Source organism: Rhinopithecus bieti, unplaced genomic scaffold (genome assembly GCF_001698545.2).
Source record: "Rhinopithecus bieti isolate Rb0 unplaced genomic scaffold, ASM169854v2 scaffold_5948, whole genome shotgun sequence".
NCBI classification, from domain to species: Eukaryota; Metazoa; Chordata; class Mammalia; order Primates; family Cercopithecidae; genus Rhinopithecus; species Rhinopithecus bieti.
This window is the reverse complement of record NW_016805422.1, coordinates 2,326,459-2,352,932: the sequence shown is the minus strand read 5'-3', so window position 1 is coordinate 2,352,932 and position 26,474 is coordinate 2,326,459. Positions and strand designations below refer to the sequence as shown.

General features: G+C 40.0%; 1 protein-coding gene across 2 annotated transcripts in view; it reads left to right on the top strand.

Annotated features, from left to right (window-relative positions):
- The window catches only part of FRMD3 (FERM domain containing 3), a 299,052-nt gene extending 292,145 nt beyond the window's left edge, over window positions 1–6,907 (top strand). The window contains exons 14-15 of one of the 2 annotated variants that reach the window (XM_017872367.1): window positions 1,372–1,833; window positions 6,682–6,907. In XM_017872367.1, coding sequence (XP_017727856.1) covers window positions 1,372–1,833; window positions 6,682–6,695 — 476 coding nt within the window. In that variant the 3' untranslated portion in view covers window positions 6,696–6,907. Of the gene's footprint in view, window positions 1–1,371; window positions 5,257–6,681 lie in introns of those variants that run through there. The other variant, XM_017872366.1, reaches the window with a different exon arrangement.
- Window positions 6,908–26,474: the final 19,567 nt, after the last annotated feature.

Genomic DNA, 26,474 nt, shown 5'->3' with positions numbered 1-26,474 from the left:
ATCAATTTTTTCCCCACAATGGCCAGAACTATTTATAGTTTTTCTGGCAATATGCAGAGTACTAATGTCTTCACATCCTCACCAACACTTGTTATTTTCAGTTTTAAAAAAAATTGTTGCCATTTGAGTAGGCATAAAGTGGCATCTTATTGTAGTTTTGACTTGCATTTCCCTAATGATTAATGATGTTAAGCATACTGTCATGTGCTTGTTGACCTTTAGTATATCTCTTGTATTTTTGTGGTATTTTTTATTTGGACTTCTCAGTGCTATCAGACTAGAGCTATCATGAAATTTCTGTTGATTTTTGTATGACAAAACTAGTAAGTCATGCCTGTACACCTTGAAGAGAGAAAAATCACGTAACAGATTCATTGAAAGCTGGTTTATGGTTCCCTAAATGCACCTGGCTGCCATTTTGGTTGTATGGTAGATCCATCCTGGAGGACACTTCTTTGATGCTAACTTTATTTCCCACTATGAATCCAAGACTCAAAATTGGCAGAGTTAACCCTAGGTCTGACCTTAGGTAACTTGATTTCCCATCAGTAAAATGAGGCATTGATAAATACCTCTCTCTCAATAAACATAAAAAAAGTTCTCACCCTTTGATTAAGCAGTTTCCCTTCTAGCATCTATCTATAGCAAATGAACCAAAACAAGAAGAGAAAAAAAGCTTTGTATATAAAGATGTCTCTTGTCGCATTTTCTCTTTACAACTGCAAAGCAATCTAAATGTTTGACAATAGGCAACTAATTTATTGCATAACTAAATAAAAAATGTGTCATCTTTTATAAATAATACCAATGGGAATTTGTTTAAACATAGAAAATGTTTATGTTAAAATTTTAAATGCAAGAAGCATGATTTAAGCTTGGGTATAAAATATGATTGCAAATATATAGAACACAAAATCGTGTCTAGAATGAAGACTAGAAAACAACACATCAGAAAAATAAAGAGATTGTCATTGAATGACAGATTCTGTGGTTTTACTATGATATTATATTGGGTGATAGTGTTGATTTCTAAAAAAATCACTGCTCATAATTATAATTGTGATTTATTGTCATTTTATTCAAGCAAACATGACCAAGGTTGGAGGTTTGCAGATCAAAATTGCACACCTAAATGTTGCAAATATTGCTAACCCTTTGAGAAGTATTAGTTAGTTTCAGTTTAGCATGTTGACCTTTGAATTTATGGTAGAGGGTCTTTTACTATAATAGGACTTTGTTAAAAGTTGGGATACCACGGAAGAATTTCATAGATTGCTTGAATCCCATTAGTTTTTTTTTCTGTTTCTTCCTGCAGATTTTTGTGGGAAACTCTGAAATTTTAAATTCAGAAAAAAAAATCTCTCTTTACAGGTGTTCCATTGCCTAAAGAGGACAACATTTCTGCTCCCTTGATCTCCAGTTCCCCAGTGAAGGCAGCCCGAGAGTATGAAGATCCCCCTAGTGAAGAGGAAGATAAAATAAAAGAAGAACCTTTAACCATCTCTGAACTAGTGTACAACCCAAGTGCCAGCCTGCTCCCCACTCCTGTGGACGACGATGAGATTGACATGCTCTTTGACTGTCCTTCCAGGCTTGAGTTGGAAAGAGAAGACACAGATTCATTTGAGGATCTGGAAGCAGATGAAAACGCCTTTTTGATTGCTGAAGAAGAGGAGCTGAAGGAGGCTCGCCGTGCTTTGTCGTGGAGCTATGACATTCTGACTGGCCATATTCGGGTGAACCCACTGGTCAAGAGTTTTTCCAGGCTCCTTGTGGTGGGCCTGGGACTGCTGCTCTTTGTATTTCCCCTGCTCCTCCTCCTTTTGGAGTCAGGTATTGATCTCTCCTTCTTATGTGAAATCCGCCAGACACCAGAGTTTGAGCAGTTTCACTATGAATACTACTGTCCCCTCAAGGAGTGGGTGGCTGGGAAAGTCCACCTCATCCTCTACATGCTGGGTTGCTCATGAAGCTAATCTCTCACATGACTAAGGGCTATATTCAATGCTAGTGATTTTTTTTTTCAGCAAATGCCTGGTTCTGAAGGGTCACGGAGCTGTCAACAGGTGTTCCTTACTCATAATTGATTATTCAAACCTTTAAGTTAGCTTTCCATAATTCACTGCACTTAAATACGTTTAAATCAAACACAGTTATTTTAGTTACAGGTTAGGAAGATGGTCTTTAAATAACCAAAACTATGTTTATTTTTTATTATATTGTAGACATACCCTTTATCTATTATATCATAATACATGATACATTGGACTGAATTAGATTTTCCAGTTTCTAATAGTTGGCACCGTTATAAGCTATAAGGTTCAGAATCAGAATTTTAGTGAAAACCCAAGAGAAAGTTGTTGAATATAATCCTTAGTGAAAACAGTGTCCTCTAACCAATGCCTATACAACTAAATTTATGCTGGGTTTTTGGTTTTGTTTTTTTAAAAGTATTTTATGTGATCAAACTATTTTGGTAAATTTTAGCAAAAAAAAAAAAAAAAAAAGAAGCCTCCTGGAGTTATTTACATGTACAGATTGTAAGACTAATGCACAAATGGTGTATCAGAAATTTTTTAATGTTTTGGCGCTACTTTGTTTTTAAAAATATTTTTGGCTGAACAATACCATAATTTGTTATGATCTGCATATGAGATAGAAAATGGGTAGAAAGACACTATAGTAAGTGAGCTGCTAAAACAGAGGATGGAACTGGAGGATGTAGAAACTGAGAGCATCAAGTGGACACAGGGTGGTCCATTTTTCAAAGTATTTGGACAAGAGGACTTGTTATTTTCATTTGTATTCTGTCTGTATATTTTGGCCGAAGAAGCAGATGTTTTAAAAAGAAAGTGAGAGTTTAAAGGAGAGAAGGTAAAAGATGTGCTAGTCAGTTGCATGTCAGTGTACATTAACCCAAGAGTGAAGGCAATTAGTAACTGGAGAAAAGGAAAGTGGCAAAAATGAGTTCTGGTGAGGCTGGCAGGCAAATGGTGGCAGGCGAGTGGTCTATTTTATGAAAGTGATGGTGATGCCAGCGTTCGATGATGTGAAGAGCAGTTCACTCGCTGTCCGAGTTAACATGAACATGTTTAAGTGGATCTAAATAAAAGTGGAGAAACTTTAAGGTAAATATTTTGATCCCTCATGCCATTTGTTGTGATTCTGTAGAAGAAACTTCAAAAGTGTGTTTGTATGTGAGTGTGCGTGTGTGTGTGTGCGTGTGTGTGTTTGTGAGAGATTGAATTTTTGTGTGAGAATGAATGGCTTTTTGATACATGTCCTTGATCATCCTTTGTGGTGGTCATTATACTCCTTTCCTTTCCCACTTGTTTTAAAATCTGACTTCCACAGAGAAACTGGAGAGGCCTCATGAGATGACATACCAATTCAGCCTGGGTAAAGTAGTGACATGACCCTAACCAGACTGTAGAGGGGACCAATGCTCTAGTACCTTCCTTGATACCATTAAATCTATGATGGAAAGGATTTAATCCAACGATTTAATGGTATCAAGGAAGGTACTAGAGCATTGTACCATCAGCAAGGCACTGATGCCTTCCCATGCAGACTACCTACTGATACTGTGTTATGTTGGAGAAAGGTAAGAGTCTAGAGCTTATGCCATGGAGTATAGAGCTTCTCTGTGGATTGAAAACATTCCACTGCCTTAATGTACAAAGATACAGGGCCCACTTGTAATCACTCTCTCTAACTAATGACACTCCAACCCTATCATTAGCATGATTTCTAAATTGGGCATTCCATTTCCACTCCCTCAGTGGAGCTCTGAGGGCTTCACTGGACATTTAATTTTGGAAATAAGTTTTGAAACTGAGTTCATGAAGCCTGCAGTTGAGCAAATGACAATATATATTTTCTGTTAAGTTTGAAGGGTTTCCTTTCCTATATGCTTTCAGTGATTTATTTTGCTTTTTAATAAAGATTGTTTAGTACCTGAAATTTGATACTGATTTAGAAATATATTTTCTGTGATTGGAATCCTCAACAGTTTATTTTGGAAGCTTGCAGATGGCTAGCTTTGAAATTGAAATTTGTGTTTTTCTCCTTCTTTTCTCATACGATTTCTAAGTCATCCTTTCTGACATCAGGCAACTTCAGTGTAGTCTGCACAAAATAAGTCCCCTTCTGATCATGCGTCATATAATTTTCTCTAAAGTTCTGACTATGACAAATCATCTGGCCCTCACTCTTTCAAAATAATGTTATATAATATTTTTTAAATTATGGAAATAATATATTTTCCATTGTAAAATACTTGAAAAATATGATAGGATAAATATCACATGTAATCCAACCATGCAGATTTATACTAAGGAGTAATAAATATATTATTTTAACATCTCTTTTCTCTTAGGTGGAAACTTCATTGTTGAATAGAAATGTTTTTAAGTGAAGAAGTTGACAGGATAGGGTCTGCTGAATTTAAACAGCCATCAAAAGTTAAACCGGAATCTTGAAAAGCCATTTGCTCAGCATAGAATCAGAGCCTTTTAGAAACATCCATTTAAGTTTTGTTAGAATATAGTCACCAGTTGCCTGAATCGAATGAGGAAAAGACTGCCTCCAGAGAGGGACAGTATATTATAGAGTGAGATACAGAGTTTAAAGCAAGTGTGTGAGTATATGTATATTCCATATTATCGGTATAGGTGTGTTTATATGTCAATCTGTGTATATGTGTGTCTTTGAATGGACACAACATATATGCCTTTCTTGCATAATTGTGCTTATTTTGCCCTAATTGAGGAATTTGTAACATATTGGTTCTTTTCCCTGTCAGATACTATGGTGGGTAAAACCCACAGCCTGAAAGGGTTAAATTTTCCACAAATGCCACTGTGTGTACATTTGTGGATATAAATAAATATATATAATACACACACACTTATATGGCAAATACATATACACACACAATCTTGCCTTTAGTGCTAATGCAAGTTGGATCATGAAAACAATGTAGGTAAAGTATGTATTTGTCTGTGCTTGAAAAATATTGTAAAATGTTATGTATTTGGAATATATTTTGTGGTTTGTCTAATATTTATAAACACAACTCGGGGTGAATTCACAATGAGTTTATTTCATTGAAATACTAGAGATATGGGGGCCATGTTACTGTGATTGGAGCCTTACCTTTGTATGGTGAAATTTGCATTTCTATGTCAACATCCAGATTGTTTTATATGTTAATATGGTGGCAGGAATCCCTAATAAAAATACTCTGGGGTAAAATTTTTTGCAATCATTCAGTTTTATTTAAAGTAAAATTGTATAGTCAGGTTGTTGGAAATTATAAAAGGATTCCCTCTAGGACCATGAAATGAGGTCAACATATAATGGTGATAGTATTAAAAAAAAAAAATCCCAGGTAGTGGATTAGATTAACCCTTTGCAGAAGTCATCCAGGCCCAAAGCAGGAATACTAGCACTGAAAATGTGCTCAAACATAAAAGAAACCTTGATCTAATTAATGATATTAAGTTAACCAGAGAAATAGAAAAGCACAGAAAAAATAAAAGAGGGGTATTCTGACTGACAGATAGGAGCTTGGATTTCAGAGTGCTAGAAAATCCTATGTTATCACCACTGGCCAGAAAAGGGTGCCTTCCTGTGCCAGAGAGAGCTGCATGAGACTCAACTCTGTTATTTCACTTGCCATTAAACTTCTCTATCTATCTGTTCATGCACTCTGGAAGAATCTCATGATTCCACTTCTTTTTATTTTTTATTTTTATGTTTTGAGATGGAGTTTTGCTCTTGTTGCCCAGGCTGGAGTGCAATGGCGCGACCCCGGCTCACTGCAACCTCCTCCTCCTGGGTTCAAGCGATTCTCCTGCCTCAGCTTCCCAAGTAGCTGGAATTACTGGCATGCACCGCCACATCCAGTCAATTTTTTTGTATTTTCAGTAGAGGTGGGGTTCCTCCATGTTGGTCAGGCTGGTCATGATTCCACTTCTATCCTCCCCTCTGCCCAGCGTAGCCTTGACAGGTCTTCTGCTTAGGTTTGGTGCAAAGCTAACAACTCCATACCTGACAGTTAAACCAAAAGGTGTTACTCGGAATGAAACAAAAGGGGTGGGGGAGTTCTCTTAATTGTGGGAATACAATAGAAGTCAAGCAGAATTGGCCCTTAGCTGTGGTGGCCTCATGCCTTATCCAGCAGTCCTTAGAAGTACAGGCTCTAGATGACAGGCAAGAAAAGGAATTCAGTGATTAGCATTCAGATATGAGGTAGCTTATGGACCTATAGTTCTGACTCCAGTATCTCAAGCCAGTGCCTTTGCTTGGGTTAGCGTCTGTTGACCCAAAAGGCTCACACAACATGGTGCTTGGCCACTTACTCATTGAGCGGTTCATTGAACTCCTGACCCAATGTCACTGCCTGGAGGAAACTCTTGCTTTATTCCTACATTTTCTCCTTAGCCAACTAGAGGAAGACTCTCCTACCAACATTCCCACCCTGGAGAAAAAGTACTGGGGGGAGGCTTCCACCCCGGGGTGACTTCTGGGATGGTTGTGGTTGATGGGGCTTGAGTCCCTCTGGGCCATTCTCTACAGGGTGGAGACAATGTGCTGAAGGTCTCTGCTTACTTGTCCTCCTGCTTCTTTTCTCTCTCCCTCTCTCCTTTTCTCTTGGACCTGCATTTGGGCCTCCAGTCTCCATGCAGTAAACAGACCCAGCAGAAACTGCCCGTGGTGAGCTCAGCCAAGACTCGGCTCTCCATGTTCCAGCATCCGTCTGTGACTGGGTGGGTAAGTTCGGTGGGCCCCACCCAGTGGGCTCAGCAGCCATCACTTCAGAGAAGAAGAAAGGAACCTTGCTTAGGCCTCAGATCCCAGCTGTGCTCTCCAATCCATTAATAAAGCTGCTTTTAACCCTCTCCTGGCCATTGTATCTATTATCTACTGGGAACTGGGGTGGTGGCAGGGATGGCGGTGAATATTTTGGATCTCTGCAACCTCCAATGTTAGAAGCAAGGAGACTGTGGAGAAGGATGCTCCTGGCTGAACCTCAGGCATCAGGGGATGGTCTGCCACTGACATCAGCCCTGACAGTTCTTGCCAATGGGTGAGAGAGCTTATCAGTTATTATTAGTAAAGAACAGAAGGTTGGTTGGAATCACACATCCCTATTCTTTACCTTTAGCTGATACTTATTCCAAATATCTCTCTGGAAAGGGAACGGAGGCCATTTTCATTGTTATAAAGGAAAACTCTTATAAAGGACAAATGTATGCTTGCTTTGGGTACCAAGTACTGAAACATGGCTTGCAAATTCTAGCAGCTTCTCCAGAAAACACCCATTGCCTGGTTCCTCTCACCCACAGACTTATGATTATGATCATTGTCTTTCCAAGGAGACCACCCTTCAAGGGTGAGAACACACAAACTAACATTAGTTTCTACTTCCCTTGGCAGCTACATTCTTCATAAGTTAGGAAGTTTGTGCTCTGATTTAAGCATCAGTCTCTTAGAATTTCCTTGGTGTGAATCAACTCCCTTCCTCTCCTCAATCAGCCTGAGTTTCCTGACACCCTGATTTTCTGGTTCTGCAAGGTTGTGAACCAGACCCTGAAGGGGGGCGGGGCACGTAAAGGCACTGCTCCCAGCTCATAGGGTTACCATATAATTTATCATTCAAACCTGAACTCTTTTGGGAGTAAAAGGGGATGGTTTTAATGACAATGTCATAGCAACAGGTGTTAACTAGGACTGTTCCAGGCACTTGACCTGTAAGACTTTGCCTGATTAACTAGATGCCTTCTCTCAACAACTCCTCTAGTATGTTTCTCTATAGTGTTGACAAAATAAAATAGGGAAGAATTGTTGCTCTATAGTTGTTCTACTTCCCATCAAGAGTCAGATTAAAATTTACCAAAATTCATGACATCGTGTTTTGATGTGAGATTATAAATTACAGAGAAGATTATTTTGTGTGAACCTTTTGGCATTAATGCTACATACACAATTTGGGTTTTGTTGTTGTTGTTGTTGTTTGTTTGTTTTTTGAGACAGAGTCTCACTCTCTTCTCCAGACTGGAGTGCATTGGTGTGATCTTGGCTAACTGCAACCTCTGCCTCCCAGGTTCAAGAGATTCTCATGCCTCAGCCTCCTCAGTAGCTAGGATTACAGGCACATGCCACCATGCCCAGCTAATTTTAGTGTTTTTAGTAGACCAGGATTTCACCATGCTGGCCAGGCTGATCTCGAACTCCTGACCTCAAGTGAGCCACTCACTTTGGCCTCTCAAAGTGCTGGGATTATAGGCGTGAGCCACTGCACCCAGACTCAATTTGTTTACCATTAATAATACTTAATTTCTTGTTTAATGTGAGGTAGGAAGACAGAATAATCTCAATGCTGTTTTTACATTCATACTGCTGAATTTAGCGTTTATGATCTGCACATACAGAACACTAATGATCAGCTTAACTATGAGCAACTGACTTACACTAAATACACTGAAGACTTAGTTTCACAGAAAGTCAACTTGATCATTTATAATGAGAAGTGTCAGTCTTCTGGGCATTTGTTTAAAGCCAAATGTTCCATATACACTCTTCCCAGAATATAAACTGCAATGTGAAGCAAACACTATCAATGAGTACAAGGAATCACAGCTAAAAAGCTGCCTTTTAGAAAGTCTGCCCCAATGGGTCAGATGTTCCCACATCTCTGCCTGTCTCAAGAGGCCTGGAGAGACATTGTACACATTTTACTCCAAATCCCCCACTTCTGCAAATTTCTTATGGCAGAGGCTGGCAGCTGATCATCAAAATTATTTCCTCTTCTTCCTGCCATAAGATTAGACGACATTTCCAAGTTCTCCCCCACCCTATTTAGTTTGATATGGCTATATCCCTGAGTCTTGGCCAATAGAATTTGGTAAGTAATTATATTGCCTCCAAGCCTTTAGCTAGTTGTTAGCCTCCATCTGTCACTAAATGTCAACACTTGTAGTGACCTTTAAGATCCCAGTTGAGGATGTCAGAGCTGCCAGAAACTTAGAACCTTGAATGACTTTGTGGAGCAGAGCACTTCCTTATCTTAGTCCATTTTATGTTGCTATAACAGAGTACCTGAGAGTGGGTAATGTATGCAGAACAGAAATTTATTGGCTCATGGTTCTGGAGGCTGAACTCAGCAAAGTGAATCCAGAAACATGTGGGAAGGATTATATACCGTGATCAAGTGTGAAGTTCAATATTGAGGGGACACATCTGTTGAGGGCCTTCTTGCTGCATCACAGCATGGTTGAAGGCATCACACAGATGAGAGACAGAGAAGGGAACAGGGCCCAAATCATCCTTTTATCAGGAAACCACTCCTTTCATAACAACATGAATATATTCCTGAGAACAGAGCCCTCAGGACCAAATCAGCTTTTAAAGGTCCCACCTCTCAATTTTGTTACATTGGGGATTAAGAGACTAGAAAAACAATGGGTAAAATCTATAAAACCAAAAGTTCGTTCTTTAAAATGAAAAAATGTCAATGAAATGAACAAGCCTTTAGCTAGATTAACCAAGGTAAAAAGAGTATTAAACTTACTAAAACCAGAAATGAAATAGAGGATGCCATTATAGACCTTCCAGAAATAAAAAGGAATATAAGGAAACACGATGAAAAGTTGTATATTAACAATTTATCTAACCTAGACAAAACAGAAAAACTTCTTGAGGGACACAAACTAAACTAACTTACAAAGAGACGGAAAGCTGCAATAGATCTAGAACAAGTAAAAGATTGAATTAGTAATAATAAAATTCTTTCTTCAGTGAAAAGTGCCGGTGATGATAGCTACACTGGTGAATTACACCAAACTTTTAAAAAACAAACAGCACTTTGCAAACTGCCAAAAACAGAAGGGAGGGGGCAATTCCCCATGCTCTGAGGTCAGTATCACTCTGATGCCAAAACCTAAGATATTACAAGAAAACCTAAGTGCAGACTAATGTATCCTGTGATTATAGATGAAAAAAATCCCTAACAAAAAAATTATAATTGAACTGAATCCAGCAACATACGGGAAGGATTATATACCTTGATCAAGTGGGATTTATCCCAGGAATGCAAGGTTGTTTAACACATGAAAGTCAATCAGTGAAATATACCATGTTAGTAGAATAAAGGACAAAAATTGCATGATCCTCTCAATAGATGTGGAGAATGCACTTGACAAAATCCAACACTCTTTCACAATTAAAAAACAATAAACTATGAATGGAAAAAAAATCCTCAATCTAGTAAAGACTCTGAAAACTCCACAGTGATCATACTTGAATTCAACTGAGTGAGAGACCTAGCAAGATTTAGGGCAGGAGTGCCAGTTTATTTAAAAGCTTTACAGCAGGAATGACAGGAAGTAAAGTACACTTGGAAGACGGCCCAGCGGGGGACTTGTGAGATCAAGTGCACTGTTTGACCTTTTGACTTGGGGTTTTATACACTGGCGTGCTTCCGGGGTCTTGCATTACTTCTCCCCTGATTCTTCCCTTGGGCTGAGCTATCTGCATGCACAGTGTGGCTGCATGTGCAGTGTGTTTACTGAAATTGCACACATGTTCACTTGAGGCATTCCCTTACCAGTTTCTAGAGGAAGGTCATGTACCCGTTAAACTCCACCATTTTGTCTCTTATTGTGCATGATTGAGCCCTCTTGCCCAACTCCTGAGATCTTTTTAGGAAGCTGCTGATCGCCAGTTTCAGGTTTTTCTGTCTGTTGGGAAATTGTCTTTCCCTGGTGCTGGCTGTGACCGATTATTTTAGAAAGGCAGTAAGAACCGCCTGACCATCACCTGATGTTTGCCTGACATTCCTGATGTCACCTGCCCTGTTCGTGTCTGACTAGCTGCTGACTGTAACGAGACTTGTACATTGTGAACAACAAAACTTCACTGAAAAAAAAGAAGACATAAACAAATGAAAAGACATCACATGTTCATGGATGGAAAACTTAATATTGTTAAGATAGCAATACTCCTGAAATTGATTTTCAGATTCAAGGCAATCCCTAGCAGATGTCAGCTTCTTGTTTTGTAGAAATTGACAAACTGGTCCTAAAATTTTATATGGTCCAGACAAACCAAAATAATCTTGAAAAAGAACGAAGTTGAAGGACTTGCACTTCCCAATTTCAGAACCTAATGCAAAGCTGCAGTAATCATGACAGTGTGGTACCAACATCAGGACAGACATAAACATCCATAAAATAAAACTGAGAGTCCACAAATAAAACTATGCATTTGCGAGCAATTGATAGTGAACAAGATGCCAAGACAATTCTAAGGGGAGAGAATAATCTTTTCAAAAACTGGTATCTACGAGCAAAATCATAAAGTTGGACCAATTTCTCACACTGTATACACAAATTAACAAAATAAATTATAGACCTTGTGTGTAATAAAATTTCAAAACTTTTAGAAGAAGCATAAGATTAGATCTTTATAACCTTTGATTAGAGAGGATAGTTTCTAAGGACAGCAAAAGCACTAGTGACAAAATAAAAAATAGGTAAATTGGATAGTAATAGATAAATTAAAAAACATTTGTGCTTTAAAAGACACCATCAATAAAAGTGAAAAGACAAAAAACCAAAGGGATGAAAATATTTTTCAATCATATTTCTGATGAGGAATTTGTACCCATAATGTAAAAGAATACTTAAATAAAACCAATTTTAAAGTAGGCAAAGTTATCAAATAGACATTTTGGTAAAGGAAATATACAAATGGATGGTAAGCACACGAAAAGATATCCAATATCATTAGTCATTAAAGAGATGCAAATCAGTGCCACAGTGAGATTCCACTTTACACCCACAAGAATGGCTATAATAAAAAGACAGGCCACAAAGTGTTGGTGAGGATGTGGAGAAATTGAAACCCTCATATATTCCTGGAAAAATGTAAAATTGTGCAGCTACTTTGGAAAACTGTTTGGCAGTTCTTCAAAAAGTTAAGCATAAGGTTACCATACAAGCCAGCAATTCCACTCTTAGGTATGTACTCAAGAGAACAAAACATACATTTATACACAAAAATGGGTAATTTTCATAGCAGCACTTTTCATAATAGCACAAGAGAGGAAACAACCCATATGTCCATCAATTCATAAACTGGATAAACAAATGTGGTGTATCCACTCCACAAAAATGAATAAAGTATTGGTACATACTACACATGGATGAACTTTGAAAACATTATGCTAAGTAAAAGAAGCCAAAAGCAAAAGGCCATCTATTGCATGATTTGATTTACATAAAATGTCCAGAATACGCAAATCTCTATAGACAGAAAGTAGATTGCTGATTTCCATGGGTAGGGAGAATGAAGAATGACTGCTAATAAGTACAGAGTTTCTTTTATGGGTGATAAATTTTTTTTTAAAATTATGTAGTTGTGGATGGTCGCATGACTCTGTGAACAAACACCAATGAATTTTATGCATTATTTATGGCATGTTACTTATAGCTCAACAAAGCTGTTAGCAAAAATCATATTTGTTGTAGTTCACTATGTTATTTTTTGACATATTTTAAGAGGAGTACGAGTTGAGTAGCTTTATTATAACCAAGAGCCTTTCCATTTCTATTTGTCAGCAAGTTTTGTCAGTACTTAATTCTATCAAAATGAAAAATAGATAATGCTGAACCCAGTTTTGTTTTAGCAATAAGTAATATTTGTCCATAAAGAGTAAATAATTTGATTTATACCATTGATATTTACTTCTAATAAATGTTTATCTTGTATGTTTAATAGTTACTTAAGCTATTATGAAGTAACTATTAATATTTTATTATGAACTATTAATATTTTAATAAAACTATTAAAACAAAAATTTTAATTTTTTTGCACAAAATAATTGTGTGTATCATTATTAGTGCTTCTGTAAAAATGACAAAAGGCCAGAGTATAAAATTGCTGCCTAGGAGATACTGATATAAAGATAGAAGTAGCTGGCATATCTGGAACAGAAAGTCAGTGTAATATGATGGCTAAGAGCTCAGGGTCTTCAGCCAGATGGCCTTGGCTCTGGTCTCAGCTTTGCTGTTCTTCTTAGGTATAACTTCAGGTAACTCATTTAATCTCTTTAATTCTTGACATCCTCATCTTTAAAATTATGCTTACAGTACTTACCTCAGAGCTGTTGTGGGATTTAAAAATAAGATAGAATTTGCAAATCCCTTAGCAGAGTCTTGGACATGTAGTAACCGCTTGAGAACTGCTAGGAGTTAAGCGCATAATCTGGCACCTGCAGGTCATTCTAGACTCATGGTAACCCTTTCACTCTTTGAGGGCATCCTGTTCTACTGAAGCAATAGCATCATGGTGACAATGCATAACAAAATTGGATTTGGAAGTTTCAAAAGATATAACAACAACGAGAATTTGCTTCTAAAAAAATCTATTTTTCTTCTACATTTATTTATAAACAAAACATCTTGTTGCCTATAACGTGGATATACATCCAAAATAGTAAGACATCAGAACATAGAATACATCGAAATTCCTTTCAGGAGGAAACTGTGTTTGTAAGAAAGAAATGTTTTTTACTAAATTGTTCGAAGTAGGGAGTATATTGCAAACGTATAGTCAAGCTGCAAATGCAAGGTCTCCTGATTTCTTTCTCTACGTGACTTTCTTTTTTCTGGTCCTCTGTCCTGTGCTATTTCTCTTTTGATAAATGTTCTATGTGGAAATTGATTCTCAGAACCCTTGGCACAATAGCCTTGGCTACCCACATCCATTTCAAGAGCTTCTAACAGTTTGGGAACACTGGATCTTGCTTTGGGTGCAGTTGAGTCTTCAACCCCTGTGGTGAGACATATTTCTATGTAGATTAGAAAGAAACAACGATAGCACAGTGACTGCAAAGATGAAGAAACAGGATTTGAATTCCTTTAATTTCACCATTCAGTGTGACCCAATCACAATTTAAAATTTTTTAATTTAAAATCTAAAATGTTTGCCAACTGTGAAGTGTAATATTTTGTTTTATAAGTGCAAATTTTATTTCATACATGAAATATTTTCTGAATATGAATAACATTTTAAAATTGCAATATATTCTTTTTAATTGTTAATTATTTGTCTTCAAACAAAAGAACAAATAATAAAACAAAATCTCACATTAGTGATTGCCTAAATTAGGTCGGGCGCAGTGGCTCATGCCTGTAATCCCAGTACTTTGGGAGGCCGAGGTGGGAGCACGGCTTGAGCTCAGGAGTTTGAGATCAGCCTGTGCATCATAGCAAGAGTCCATCTCATTTAAAAAATTTAAAAAGTGATTGCCTAAACTATACCTCTGCAGACATTTTAGTTTTATTAAAATCTAGTTATTGACTGTCACTTACGTAAATATTAATATATCAGACTGTAACCAAAGGATCAAAGTTCAGCTATTTCGGTAGATACAAAAATTAATTTAAAATGGTTGTGGCTGTTTCCTTTTATTGTTTTAAAAGTATATAATTATATATAATATAAGATCATACATATTTACTTTAAAAGAACATTTTCACTGCTTTGTTTTTCTGAGCATTATTTGTGTGTATATATATGTATGTATATAATCTATATTGTGTATATATATAATCTATAATTATGTATGATATTGTGATTTACATATATTATAAAGACATAATTTTCATCATACTCATGGCCATTATTGAAAATAATTTTGTCGTTGGAGGTGTTAAAGAATGACTCCTCCGGGTGTCACATATATTAGCTACTCCACAGGACCCAGTCTTGATATCAGCATAGTTCCTGAGAAGGTTTGGAAGCTTGGCGTGGGGTCAAACAGTGACTCAGAGGCTGATGGAATTTGCATAAAGTCAGAGTGGGGAGTCAAGTTTGATTTTTAAATGCCTAGTTTGGGTGAGTGGGAAAAGATAAGGTCATTAGCCAGGCTCCATTCCAATACAGCTAGTCTTTTTTATTTATAATGTTTTAAAATTTTAATTAAAAAATATTGTTTTGGTGCAAAGATAATGAGTTAGACTTGGATCTAGTGAGCCTGAAGTACCTGTGGAATGTTTAGTTGGACGAGAAACTCAGGTGTGAAGTTAGGACTGGATTCTGGATTATATGCATTTGAATTACAGGTGCTACTAAAAAACCACTGGCTGGATAGCATCAGTTGCAGAGAAAATGTTTTAGGGCATAATTAAGAGAGATATTCAAGGATACCTTAAGGAAAAGAGATTTTAAAGGTGAGAGAGACGGTCCTTTGATCTTTTTCTGTTTCCTCTCTTTTTGCCACACTCTGCACAGACACAAAGCAACAGCTATTTTATCTTCAACATTGAGAATCAAGATGGAAATTAAGAAAATACAGAGGGATTTCTTAGCACTAAGACTCAGTTTTCAGAAGCACAAGAAGAGACTCGGTTTCAGAAATCATTATGACTTGTTTTTAGGGGCCCAAGAAACTTCTCTTTCTTATGTTTAGGTTCATAGTCAAAGAAAGGCTGATCCCTAAAGGGAATAAGTCAAAAGTTAAGAACAACAGTAACGTGAAAAGGCTGTGCATGGAGCTTGCTCCTGAGCTTTTACTATCACACATATCCTTACAGGGCTCATCTGGAAGGCCCATTTGAGTATACCAGGGATGCTTTCTGGAGATCAGGTTGCTTCCAGGTCAGCTGGCACCGGACTCCTGCTGCAGGGCTCCTCCTCTTATCAACAGGCATATCTTTTAGCCTGTAGAGATGGTCCAGAGTTGCACAGACTCAAAGCACAAATGTCCTGAGAGACAGTTACCTGGCAGTCAGTGTCACTGTGTGAAACTGAGTGAAAAGTACAAACAAAACGTGAGCATCAAAGATCAGAAGCTGGGCAAGGCTCACACACTCAGCTGCTGACAGTAAAGGACCTGGGGCTGCTGCTTTCATGTGTGCTTTCAAGGATTAACAAGCAAGTGTTGGAAAAGATCTGATACCTTGGACTTGAATAACTCTTTATAACAGACAGTATCCAATCTCCAAAATATTTATTCCAAAAGTCGTTTGCAAGTCAGGTACTTGAACCTGGAAATGCTTTTGTTCTTAGAACAAAATCCAAATCCATTTACCCCTGCAGGCATTCATTCATCCTGCGGTCACCCACCCACACTGAATAAGCACCTACTCTGTGCCCAGCAGGGTGCAAAACATATAGCAGTGAACAAGCACTGCTATGGGCATATATACACACACACACACACACACACACACACACACACACACACACACACACACATTAGGCTAGGCGCGGCGACTCACGCCTGTAATCCCAGCACTTTGGGAGGCCGAGGCGGACAGATCACGAGGTCAGGAGATCGAGACCATCCTGGCCAACACGGTGAAACCCCATCTCTATTAAAAATACAAAAATTTAGCTGGGCGTGTGGTGGGCGCCTGTAGTCCCAGCTACTCGGGAGGCTGAGGCAGGAGAATGGCGTGAACCCAGGAGGCGGAGCTTGCAGTGAGCCGAGATGGAGATCGCGCCACTGCACTCCAGCCTGGGTGACTGAGCAAGACTCCGTCTCCAAAAAAAAAAAAAAAAAAACGCAAGAAAAGTATCAGATAGTGATACATGCAAAAGAGAAATAATAAGTGAGGATGGGAAGAGAAGTGCTGGGGCATGTGGTTGCGGAGGTTTCACTTTTTCAGTGAGCTACAGACGGTGATTCTAAGTAAAATAACTCAGAAACAGAAAATCAAATACTGTATGTTCTCATTTATAAGTGGGAGCTATACAATGGGTACACATGGACATAAAGTTGTAAACAATAGACACTGGGGATTCCAAAATGGGGGATGTGGGAAGTCAGGGCTGAGGGTTGAAAAATACCTTGGGGGTGCAGGAGTTAACTGTGTGGGCATGTGGAGGACTGGCATCCAGGGTTGAGGGGGAGCATGATGGAATGTCTGAAGAACAGAAAGGGGCCACTGTGGACCAAACAGACAGGAAAGCCCTCCCGGGCACAAAGTACAGAAGAGCAGGAGGAAGCCCGGAGAGAGGCAGAATAGACATCGGTGGTATTGGGGAAGCTGCAGTAGCCAGATAGGCCTTCTGTCCACAGAGTGAGGGTCAATTAGGTAGTGGATTATGTGGGTCAGGGGGCAGAGAAGCCTTTGTGCCCTCCAGTTTTCAGATCTATCCACTGGGACGCTGTTGCAGACCTCACCTGCTCTGGCCTTTAAGTTGAGCTGCAGAGGAGATGGGGAGTGGGGGTGAGAGAGCTATCTGAAGGAGGAGAGGAAGGCCCAAGCTAGGGCAACAGGGGGCAGGGACATTCCAGTGGTTCCTATTCCGGTAGCCACCATGCTGCTAAGCATGTGGTCAGGATTGATGGTAGAAGGCTAATCCTGGGTCTCAGAGATTCAGTCAACTATGGGGCGTAGGAAAGATATTGTATAAAGGTTTCCCTGCCTTGAACAAGAAACTTGGTACACATATTCTTCGGTGGAGGAAGTGGCTTTAAGTTGAAGGAACTGTAGGGAAGGTTTTTAAAAAGGGGATGCACCAAAGGAGAGAATTTAGGGGGATAGAGAGCATAGTCAAATTTAGCTTCTGTATCTTGGCTGTGTGAGTTGGTTCCCATGAGTTGGAGAAGTGATATAGAAGACCATAGAACAGAAAACATAGCCAAGGCCATCTTCAAATATTTTTCCCTATTGGCACTTTTTTGGAGGGTTCAACCAGCCCTGAAACTTCCTTCCTCTTCCATGGGATAGTTTCTCTGGGCTGTGCTAAGTCTTCCTGAAGTGCAATGTTCTTTGCCTGTTTTTTTCTTCTCTCTCTTTCTATGTATGTGTACACACACAGACACACGCACACACGCACACACACACACACTAAAAGGCCAGACATTTGTATCACTTATTCTCTAAAATTCACTTCGTTTGGGTCTTTCATTACAAAAAAAGGCTGTGCCTTCTTCCAATTAAAACAATTGATGATGAAAAGAATCCAAATCCATGGCAGTAACCTTGACAAAGAATTGATAAAGAAAGTTACAAAGAGTAAAATAAAAACCGCCCATAATCTTACTCCCCAGGAATAACCAATGCTAACTTTGGATTTTAATTTTTCAGAATTAGAATCATGTTAAGTCCTTCAATGTGGGGCAGAAGGACTAAGCAGAGGGCCTCTCAGAGTGTTCTGCTTTATAGTTTTTCACAATAGAAATACACCCATCTGTATTTTTCTGCTGCTACCAAATGCCTACCTCTAACCTCCCCTACAGCTGGAGAGGCTCTCATTTTAGGAAGACCCTACTCTGGCGCATGACTTCTCTCCATTCTACTATTTTATGTATCCTGGTTGGCTGCAAGCATCCAATTCTTCTGACACACAGCCTCAGAATCCTGTCCCTGACTAGCTATTGGCCATCCCATGGGCCTCTTGGCACGGTCCATTGCTTTAGTTCCAACCACAACAAAAGTCAGTTTCTCTTTTCAACTGCTGCTTTTTGGCTTCTCTAAACAGCATGCCCATCAGGTCTTGGGCCCCTAGCCCACAAGTCCTGCCAAAGGATTAAGTTTCCAAAAGTTTGGCTTATCATGTCCAGATCAAATTGAATTGGGTGCAAATTGCTCCCTTCATGGGAGTCCACGTGGACTGCCCTACTCCTCCACTAGCAGCAGATCACCTAAATCCTTTTGCAGACATGCTAATTCTAGCTAGAAGGAAAGAGTCTATGTTCCTCCAGCGGGGAGTTCCATAAATAGCTCCAAGGACAAGAGAAAGGCACGTGCCCTATCTTCTTCTTAGACATTACTTTCTATTTAAGTAGGACTGACTCCCTTTGATCTCTGCCTCTTTGCTTGCATACAGGTTTCCTTTAGAGACATACTTCATTCCACTGTGCTCTGCTTTATTGTGCTTTGCAGATATTGTTGTTTTTTACTTTGAAGGCACACCCTGCATCAACAAGTCTGTCGGCGCCATTTTTCCAATAGCATGTACTCACTTGGTGTCTTTGTGTCACATTTTGGTAATTCTCACAATATTTCAAACTTTCTCATTACTATTACATCTGTTATGGTTGTCTGTGATCAATGATCTTTGATGTTCCATTGTAGTCGTTTTGGGGAACCACGAACCAAACCCACAGAAGACAGTGAACTTAATTAGTAAATGTTGTATGTGTCTTGACTGCCTCACTGAGCAGCTGCCAGCTGTCCCCCAATCTTTCTCCTTTGCCCCAGGGCTCCCTATTCCCTGAGATACAGCAATATTGAAATTAGGCCAAGTAATTACCCTACAATGACCTCTCTAAGTGTTCAAGTGAAAGGAAGAGTTACACATCTCTCACTTTGAAACAAAAGCAAGAAATGATTAGGCCTAGTGGTGAAGACATGTTGAAAACTGAGATAGGCCAATAGCTAGGCCTCTTGCACCAGTTAGCCAAGTTGTGAATGTGAAGAAAAAGTTCTTAAAGAAAATTGCAAGTGCTACTCCAGTGAACATACGCATGATAAGAAGGCAAAACAGCCTTACTGCTGAGATGGAAAAAGTTTTAGAGTTTTAGATAGAAGGTCAAACCAGCCACAACATTGTCTTAAGCCAAACATGATCCAGAGCAAGGACCTAGATCTTCAATTCTATGCAGGCTGAGAGGGGTGCAGAAGTTGCAGAAGAAAAGTTGAAAGCCAACAATGATTTGATTCATGAAGTTGAAGAAGCCGCCTCCATAACATAAATGTGCAAGGTGAAGCAGCAAGTGTTATTGATCGCTAGCTAAGATCATCGATGAAGGTGGCTACACTACACAACCGATTTTCAATGTAGACAAAACAGTCATCTACTGGAAGAAGATGCCATCTAGAACTTTCACAGGTAGAGAGGAGAAATCAGTACCTGATTTCAAACCTTCAGAGGACAGGCTGACTCTCTTGTTAGGGGCTAATGCAGCTGGTGACCTTAAGTTGAATCCAATGTCCATTTACCATTTAGAAAATCCTAGGGCCCTGAAGAATTATGCTAAATTTGCTCTGCCTGTGCTCTATAAATGGAACAATAAAGCCTGGAAGACAGCACATCTGTTTTCATCATGTCTTACTGAATATTTTAAGCACACTGTTGAGACCTACTGCTCAGAAAAGATTTCTTTCAAAACATTACTGTTAATTGACAATGCAGTTGGTTACCCAAGAGCTCTGAGGCAGATGTACAAGGAGATCAATGTTTTCTTGCCTGCTAACATCACATCCATTCTGCAGCCCATTGATTAAGGAGTAATTTTGACTTCCAAGCCTTACTGTTTAATAAATAAACTTTGGAAGGGTCTAGTTGCCATGGATAGTGATTCTGCTGATGGATCTGGATAAATGGAAACCTTCTGGAAAGGATTTACCATTCTAGATGCCATTGAGAACATGTATGTTCATCAATAGCAAAGTCATGGAATCAACCTAAGTGTCCATCAGTGTTTGATTGGATAAAGAAAATGTGGTATATACAAACCATGGAATACTATGTAGCCTTTTAAAAGAATGAACTTATGCCCTTTGCAGCAATATCGATGGAGCTGGAGGCCCTTATCCTAGGTGAAATAACTCAGAAACAGAAAATCAAATACTGTGTCTTCTCACTTACAAGTGGGAGATAAACAATGGTACACATGGACATAAAGTTGGAAACAGCAAACACTAGGGATTCTAAAATAGGGGAGGGTGGACGAGGGGTTGGTGAGGGTTGATTTCATGGGTTATACCTATTGGGTAGAATGTTCAATATTTGGGTGATTTGTTCACTAGAAGCCCAAATTTCACCATTATGCAAAATCCATCCATGTAACAAACCTACACATGTACTCCTGAATCTCAAACAAAATAACATAGTAACAATAAAAATGAACATTTGTGATTCATGAGAGGGGATCAAACTGTCAACATTAACATAAATTTGGAAGAAGTGGATTCCAACCACACTGGATGACTTTGGGTTCAAGACTTCAGTGGGGACAAGCACTGCAGATGTGTTAGAAATAGTGAGGAAACTAGAACGACAAGTGGAGCCTGAAGATGCGACTGCACTGTGGCTATCTCATGATAAAACTTGAACAGATGAGGAGTTGCTTCTTCTGTATAAGCAAAGGAAACGGTTTGTTGAGATGGAATCCTGGTGAGGGTGCTGTGAACATTGTTGAAATGATAACAAACCTAATTGATACACCAGTGGCACAATTTGGGAGGATCGACTCCAATTTTGAAGAAGTTATACTGTGGGCAAAATGCTATCAAACACAGAAATCTTTCATAAAAGGAAGATTCGATAGCTGAAACAAACTTCATTGTTATCTTAGTTAAGAAATTGCCACAGCTGCCCCAACTTCTAGCAATCACCACTCTGGTAATCAATCAGCAGCCATCAATATTGAGGCAAGACCCCCCACCAGCAAAAAGATTGACTCACTGAAGGTTCAGATGATCATTAGCATTTTTTAGCAGGACCTTACTTTTAAATTAAAGTATGTACTTTTTGTAGACAGGACGCTACTGCACACTTAGAAAAACTACAGTATCATGTAAATGTAACTTTTATATGCACTGGGAAATCATAACATTTGTGTGACTTGCTTTATTGTGACAGTCACTTTATTGCAGTGGTCTGGAACCTGAACCCACAACATCTTTGAGATATTCTGTATTTGCAACTGAGCTTCTAGCAAAACGAATTTCCCAATTTTTCCTGACCGTATATCTTTCAAAGAAGGATTATCCCCTGCCCATCATCAAAAGAGGATACTGGGGACTTTCTTCTGCTATTTGAGAGCAGACTACCCGCTACACTCACTCTTCATTATTAACTACTCTAGTGACCATGAAAACAAAATCAGTTCTTCCAGAGCCCCTGCTGGCTGCCCTGCTACTGGGCTTGGGTTCTTCACTATACTATACTAAAGAAGATTTGGCTCCAAATATCAGTGCTATCACTTCCTGGCTATGTGAGCTTGGAGGTGGCATTTGACTAATTCGTGAATGTCAGTTTTGTTGCTTATAAAGTGGGGATAACCGGTATCTATTTGAGAGAACAATTTTGAGAATTAAATAATGTCGAGCATCTGAAACATAATGTAAGTGTGTCCTCCTTGTCAAATTAATTCTTTACTCTGTTTCAAAAGGCCACTCCCATCCCCCTCCTGAGGAAGACAGCCCAAAATATTTTGTCACATTGAAAAACCAGATGTGTCCAACAGCTGTCTACCATTCTAACTTATGGAGACTTCTTGGGGAGGTCATCGGTATTCTAGTTTAGTGTTTTCCAAAGTATGTTCTGTGCAATAGTTGCTCTGCAAGTCACTGTGGAAAAAAAAGTTTCATGGGAAATAAATGTGAGAAATGCTGTAAGTGTAGCTTTAACTTGAAGAGTCACAATATATATTTGCTTTCTAAAATTTCTGAAAAATGTCCTGCAGTAAAGAAATACATTTAATCAAGTATTTTACACACTTATTTGACCGTGGGTCTCTTTCTTATGTAAAACAACATTTATTATCCCAAAGGATATACTGTGGTCTGCTCACTTGGTCCTAACCTTCTCAGCCCCTTCCCCTCCTTTCAGCAATAATTCATGATTCAGAAGTTTGAATTGGAGGAAGTGCATTCTATGCGAATATAGAAAAAGCTGCTCTTACTATATGCTGCTAAAATAGAGATCATAAGCTGACAGAATGGACTCTTTGTGGTAATAAGATACTAAATTATAAACAAGACCTAAGGTGGTGGTAGGCAAGGGTTAAGTTCTACAGCCCCTACAGTTAAAGAATAAACTATGTTCTAACTGCCTCAAGGTTTTTCTTTTCCTCTACCAGCAAAACAAGCACTGGTCTCCAGATAAGTAATATTAAAACAGTTGCAGCTCACCAACCACCAGACACTGACTAACTGACCTCCTACTCCACAAGGCATAACTACAGCTCTGACTGGACAAGAGACTGATTTCAGTAACTTTCTTCTAAGAGACCACAGACTGGTTCTGGCTGATTTATAGAGGCTGAGCATTAGATTACTTTCATGTCCCTGCTTCACCTTTTGATGTGTGTGGCCTAAATTTTACTGTAGCTTAAAGTTGTCTCCACCCCAAAGTGAACATGGGTTGTATGTTACACACATATTCATTCTGCTTATATATGTTGACTCTTTCATAAATATTTGTAAGATTCTCCTATAACCTACTGAATATGTATGTATACCTAATTTCCTTGGGCATAAATCTCAGCCTCTCCCTTTTTTCCTCTGAAGTGCCTGCTATTGTTCTCTGCCAGAGGCTAGCTTCCCCCTGTCAGGATGGCCACCCTGCAAGCTGCAACTTCTTGTAAGAAATAAAGTCTCCTCTCCAAATGTAAGATCTCAAGATTTTAAGTTGACAATGCCTATATATGAAATAATAGAAGTCAGACCTATAAACAGGTTATCAAAATAAGACATAGTAAATGCATAAGGTATTAGAGACCCATAGATTATCCCACTCTATTGAGCTGAGCGTCCCGTAGACCTCTAAGAGAGGCTATGCAGATATGACAGGTCCTGATTTTATAGCCATTGAAGCTATGGTGATCCCCATTAGTGCAGAAGCGAGTCCTGTCTCACCATTACGCTGCCTTCTGATGGTGGTCAGGTGAGGCTCATAGTTATTCAGGGTGCAGCCAAGGCTAGAGCTTGGCTACATCAATCCTGAAGTCCCACCTGATTGCCCAATAAAAGATAAATCTCAGGGGGCTGAGAAACGTGCCCTTCAGTTCACGTGTATTATCCTCAAGGGGAACATTATTGCTTTACAAGTGCGGATTCTTTGTTCTGAACCCTAACTGTAAACGAGGAATTGGGGCTGAGAGCTTCTTCCATGTACAACCCTAGGCTCTGCTCTGCATCCAAGCTCCGCTCTCTAGAAGTGCTTATATTATTAACCAGGCTGCAGCCAGAATTAGCTAGAAACCACAATGTGGGCTACCGCTTTGCGGAAGGAATAGGAGCGAAGGACGAGGCTGCCCCCCAGTGGGAAACCCACAAGAAGCAGCGACGCTTCCAATCAGCTCACACCTTGCAAGTATTGCAAGGAAATGAATGGGCTCCGCATTTCCAGCTTCAGGGAATCCATTTCAGAGCCGCTGGGCAGGATATTGGGGTGCAGATTCTTTTACCATCACGGAGTGGTGGTATGGCGTTGAGAAATAAGAATAGGCGAACGTCTTATCTACCAACGTCCAGCCTCTATAAACAGCCCCTGGTTAAATCCAGATTCCGGGTCCTGGCTGGGAGATTTTGATTTAGCAGGGCAGGAATGGGAAACTAGGGAGGGTTTGGGTTTTAAATCAGCGTGATTCTGATCACCTCGCAAATTTGAATATTCTGCTCTGGGAGGCGACTTTCTGTTTCACTTTCCCAGACCCGGGGCAGGGGCCAAGCCCTTGCAAGTCAAGGGAACCCAGGGCTTGCTCGCTTCTCTCTGCGTTCGCGCAGTCTCCAACTGCATCTCAGGCTTCGCGAGGCGAGCCCGACCCAGCCAACCTCCCCGGGATCCGCCCACCCGCCGCGGTTTCCATGGCGACCCGATGGCGCCGCGTTCCGCAGCCTTAGGGCGGGGTAAGGGGCGGGGACCTACCTCTCTCTCCAGGCAGTCAGCACCCGACGTGCAAGCGGGGAGGGGATTCTAGTCCAGGACAGTCAGGCTAAGAAGTAACATTTCTTCTTCTTCTTCTTGTTATTTATTACTTTGAGTACTTCTTGCGCCTATTTTTAAAAATAAACTTTAAGTGTTTCTTTGTTGTTTTTGTTTGGTTCGGTGGGGAGAATATATGTGACATATTTTACTAGGATTTTTTTCTTAACATTTTATCTTCAGATTCAAATGCTTTGGACAGACTCACCGACTGCCCGACTGAGAGAATCTATGAGGTCTACCTGCCTAGCAGTTTGCCTTTGCACGGTCCTCCCGTGAGGAGTGGGAACACACAGGTATGTGACTTCTGTAACTGTCCACGCTGGGGTAGTTCCAAGGCCGTCGACTTTCTGTCCCTTTCTTGACTGTCCAGTCTCACCTTTCTCTCCAAGGACTGCTGCTTCAGCCGAATCCAGATGTGGGAGGCCAGGTTCTCAGGTGGCCTAGTGCGAATGCAAGGGCTGTGCTCTCAGAAGCATCTGGGGGTGAGCTTGCCACACAGAAGCAGAAAAAACTGTTCCAATCAACTTTCTTTATGAGAGAGACACACCTGGCTGGAGGTGCTGGTTTTTCTTTTCTTTTTTTTTTTTTTGAGACGGAGTCTTGCTCTGTCACCCAGGCTGGAGTGCAGTGGCCGGATCTCAGCTCACTGCAAGCTCCGCCTCCCGGGTTCCCGCCATTCTCCTGCCTCAGCCTCCCGAGTAGCTGGGACTACAGGCGCCACCACCTCGCCCGGCTAGTTTTTTGTATTTTTTAGTAGAGACGGGGTTTCACCGTGTTAGCCAGGATGGTCTCGATCTCCTGACCTCATGATCCGCCCGTCTCGGCCTCCCAAAGTGCTGGGATTACAGGCTTGAGCCACCGCGCCCGGCCTAGGTGCTGGTTTTTCTACTTGACAGCCCTGAGGCCTGGGCATACCTCAAAGGTGCTTCAGGTAGCTTGGTCAGCGTGTTTCAGCTAGTCAGGTCCTACCCCCGCGGTCTGCGGGCTTTTAGTTTTGGAGTGGGTATAATGGATTCCTGGGATCCTGGATGACCTCACATTCAGGGTGCTTTCTTAGGGGCACTTTGGCTGTTCAAGCTGGCTGGAGGCCAAATGGAAATCTGGACATCTCAGGAAACTGGTCGATATGCTGGGTTAGTGAGGATGAGGGAGGGGGGTGTTGCTTTACTTTTCACACTAATCCAAAGAGTTACCATCTATTACCATCTCCATTTTGTAGAAGAGGAAAGGGAGGCACAGATAATTTCAGAAACTCCCAGGATCTGGCTTCCACACTCACACTCAGTACTTTGAATTTAGCTTAATTATCTTTTTCCCTAATGGAGTGTTTATTCATGCTACCTTTTGCCCACTCCTATTAATCTAGCCAAATTCATTCACTCATTTATTGGTGAGCTGTTTCATTTCTGACCCCTCCCCTGTGACTGTAGTTCCACGGGACCAGAGACAACCACATGTGTTTTATGAAGTTATGTATCTGGCATGCAATTAGGCTCCAAGGAAAGTTTGATGAGTGGATAAAGAGCAAAGAGAGTGAGTGCCTCAGAGTTTTTGCATTTATTGGATAAATTAGGAGGAGAAGGAAACATAAGTGACATTTATAATTACCTTTTCTGGACCAGGCACCTAAGATATTTCATCCCCCTTTATTCCTGTACCATGAGATAGGAAAAGTTTAAGACCCACTTTGCCACCCCCCCACTCTGTTTTTATGAATGAGGAAACTGAATATATTAGTCCGTTCTCACGCTGCTGATAAAGACATACCTGAGACTGGGTAATTTATAAAG